The 3,648-nt window shown below is 37.6% G+C and overlaps 1 protein-coding gene across 1 annotated transcript; it reads right to left on the minus strand.

The window, feature by feature from the left end:
- Positions 1-438: 438 nt before the first annotated feature.
- Positions 439-3,224, minus strand: LOC124890595 (serine/threonine-protein kinase Nek6-like; the record flags this gene model as incomplete). The annotated part of the gene is made up of 10 exons (XM_047402394.1): positions 439-1,086; positions 1,183-1,536; positions 1,863-1,914; positions 1,990-2,063; positions 2,199-2,248; positions 2,334-2,415; positions 2,747-2,796; positions 2,875-2,917; positions 2,998-3,078; positions 3,179-3,224. Coding segments are annotated over 10 exons (1,480 nt in total), but the record flags the coding sequence as incomplete, so codon positions are not given.
- Positions 3,225-3,648: the final 424 nt, after the last annotated feature.

Here is a 3,648-nt window from a genome sequence, read left to right on the forward strand (position 1 = left end):
TAATATCGCGCTGACCTCTTAGATAGTCACTCAGCTAATAGTTATTACCTCAGAAAATCATCTTTCAACTTGATTCTTAGAACGTGACTTTCTGAGATAATACTATTAGTTGAGTGACTATATTAGAAATCGACTCCGATAATAACACAATCATATCTAAGAAGCTGAAGAAATGTATAATCTTTGTCTGCAGGTGGTTTTGGAGAAAAAACTAACAGTAGAAAATGTGGTAAGTATCATCATAGAGTAGAAATCAACTTTAAAAGTACATTATATATAATCTTCACAGCTCCATCAACTGTCCTACAACAATAGAATCAAAACTAAGGGATGCTCAACCACGTTAAACCTCGAGGAATAGTTTCGTCCAACAATACTTGATGATTTACGTAAGACAGAGGCTCGTTCTATTGGTCAAAAGACAGGTTTTGTGCAACATCACGACCCCTTGGACAACTTTTGTGCAGTCATGAGACATTTTGTCAACCAGATTGCTGTTTCTCTAGACAACATTCGATCATCCCCGAATGGTTTCAGCACACCAGCAAGCTCATCAATTTTTTCCTGCCTAAGTAGTCGCGCACAAACCTCCAAAAGAGACTCTAAAGCTTTAGCTCTTTGTTCAGTGGGATTACCCCAGTCGTCTTTTTCCTCCTTACTAGCTAATGCTGCTAGTGACTTGAGCTGCGAAACCTTATCATCCAGTGCTCGAAGAGCGTCTTTCTTAGCCTGTTTGGTGTCATAAACCGCGATTGCTTTCTTTTCTAGCTCTTCTTTGTGTAGAAGTGAACCATCGCTTTCAGTTGACAAGCAGTCAATCGTAACTTCTCTACACTCGCTACCATTTTCAATTTCAGCAACACAGCATCTTGGTGCTGCCTCTGGATCTGGTTTTGCCGACTGTGAATTAGATGAAGTGCTTTCTTCATCGAAGGATAGTGTTTTATCATTGAATCTTCCATCAGACAATGTCATTCTGCTAGATTTTGCGGAGATACATTCCACCTCAAGCTCTTTTGTCTTGTTATTCTTCGTATCACCCTCGTCAAATCGACTATCATTCTCCGGAGAAACATGCTCTTGTTCCTCGGACCATGTTTTTGCCCTTGAACTTGATGAGCTTGGAGTGATCGTAGTTTCTGTTTGTGAGATAGTCTCCTATTAATCATATCCATTACAAACAGTTTCCTCACTCATCTTCCCACTTTTAGAATCCTCACTATCTTGAGAGATCCTAACCGAGTAGCTTGTTGGATCGACTCTCTTAGTGTCAAGTTTGGCTCGGACCGTGTTATAATTGTCAGATAAGTTTCTTGGCTGAATGTTATCACTTTCGTCAAAGTAAAGGACAGTTCTCTTCTCTTTTAGCTTCAACTTTCTATCTCTTCTACCTCTCGGACTGATAGATTTTCCAGGTGATGGTCGTGTTTTCTCTTTCGTTCTGCTCGGGGACTTCACAGGAAGAAACGCAGATGAAGGGTTGTGACACAAGAGGAGGTATGGTTCCAAATATTGATGTCTCAACAGATCGGCAGCCTATAAGTAGAGGTAAAAAAATATATCAAGATGAATCTCAATTTAATACTCCCTCCATTTCATTTTGTTTTTCTGGTTTTGATTTGGCATGAAGTTTAAGAAAGAAATGAAGACTTGAATCTTGTGGTCTTAAAATAAAGGTAGCAGAATGTATCAAAATGTAATTTAAGTTTGTGATCTTTAAACTTGCCACGTAGAAAGTTAGAATTAAGGAGTTGTTGTAAAAGGAAAGAAACATTCGCTTTTAAACGGACTAAAAAGGAAAATAAGACTTAATAGATTGAAACGGAAAGAATAACATTTGAACATATGTAGCTCGCACTCACTATAGGTTGGTGTTCTAAAGTTTTCCTTAGCATGCTTTTTATTATCTGTTTCCTGCAAGAATTAAATCCGCTTTGTCAACTGACTGATTTTTTATACTTGTGGCGTGCTGAGAAGGAAGATACTTACAAGGTGGAGGAGTATATAATCGGAAGTGGTGAGAAAAAACCCCGGTTTATTTTGTTGATAAGTCCAGTTTTGTCCTGTTGGATTTACATTGTCACTATATCATATAGAAGATATCAGGATAAAGAACTTCTCTTTTTTTTTTTTGCGTAACAAGTATAACTTTACGAGGTATTGTTTACGAAGTTCAGATAGCTGAAAAATCGACTCACAGAAGCTTTAAACGGGGGTTGATGTGCAGCAATGTCAAACATACAGTATCCTAAGATCACATTAAAGTGTTTAGTATTAGGGACATGATGTAAAGAGATGAAATACATTGTTTCATCAACATTCTTATTTCTAACCAACCGACCATATATCAGATTTATAGCCATAGGGTATGCCAGCAAGGAGCTCAGGGCACATGTCGTTTGGTGTGCCAAATACCTATTACATGAAATTTGTTCCAAAATTAAGGATTAGCTGTACAACTCGACGTCTTTTTCTCAAATGCATTAAGCTAGGTGCTATGGCGACAAGAGCTTTGTAATATGATGAATACCACAATATTTTTTTTGATAAAAAGGAAGATGACCACCACAACATTTTGGTACCTATGACCGAAAATAAAGGCAAATTTTAGGTTTTTTCGGTCTTGGAGGGAGAAGAGATTTCTCTCTTGCTAAATAGATATGCTGAATCGATTGTTAGGTGACAATAGATGGTCGAAACTTGCATGTATGTAAGAGGTTCATTTTGCCGCAATAGAAATTAATACCGAGGAACCAAGGCCTTCTGTATCTAGCAATTTTCCTAATCCAAAATCACCTGTGACAATCAAGTGAATTTGAAGGATAGTAAAAAAGCAAAGACGACCCAATCAAGCAATTGTTCGGGCATTCTTACCTAACCTGATGTTGTTGTCCTTTGTGATGAATATGTTACATAACTGAATTCAAAATAGTTCACGTTAAAAATGTTTCATGCTAAGAAGGCTTTTCTATTTCGCCGATTACAACAAGTTTTTACCTTGAGGTCTCTATGATGAACGCGGTAGGAATGGAGATGCTCCAAAGCTAACAATAGATGAGTCAGCCATTTGCAGAGTTTCTATAATATCAGGAAAAAAACAACATAAAAACATGCAATTTTTTAAGCTACCGGGAAGGCACAGAGAAGCTTCATAAGTATTGAAATAGCATTTAACTACCTCTTCCGGGAAAAGTGCTCCTCTTGACTTCCTCATGACCTCCGCACTGAACACGGGCGAAAAAAATCGTCACCGTCCTCAAATTACACCACAAAAGAAGTTCTATGATCATCCTATTCATTTCTTTATTTTCAACCTCATTACCCCTTCTATCGTTCTTGGTACGAGGGAGTATTTATGAAATCTGAGGTCTTTCATTCTCCAGATACCTGGATGAGCTTACAACACAGGCTGAAAACAGCCACGATTTTGGCAAAAGGTTGCGCTCTACAAACACAGGTTAGCCATATTTTACTATAAAATATAGCCGGTGACAATGATGAAGAATTTTACTTAACAATTGTTTTCCCTTCCCTCGTTTAGTGGCTCCTTTTGTTCTTTATTCTTATCTTTCCCTATAGGTACACATTTAAAATGTTACAAAAATCAGGGATAATCACTCACATATTTTCATCTTCGCAATAATCGGC

Source organism: Capsicum annuum, unplaced genomic scaffold (assembly GCF_002878395.1).
Source record: "Capsicum annuum cultivar UCD-10X-F1 unplaced genomic scaffold, UCD10Xv1.1 ctg20557, whole genome shotgun sequence".
Classification (NCBI taxonomy): domain Eukaryota; kingdom Viridiplantae; phylum Streptophyta; class Magnoliopsida; order Solanales; family Solanaceae; genus Capsicum; species Capsicum annuum.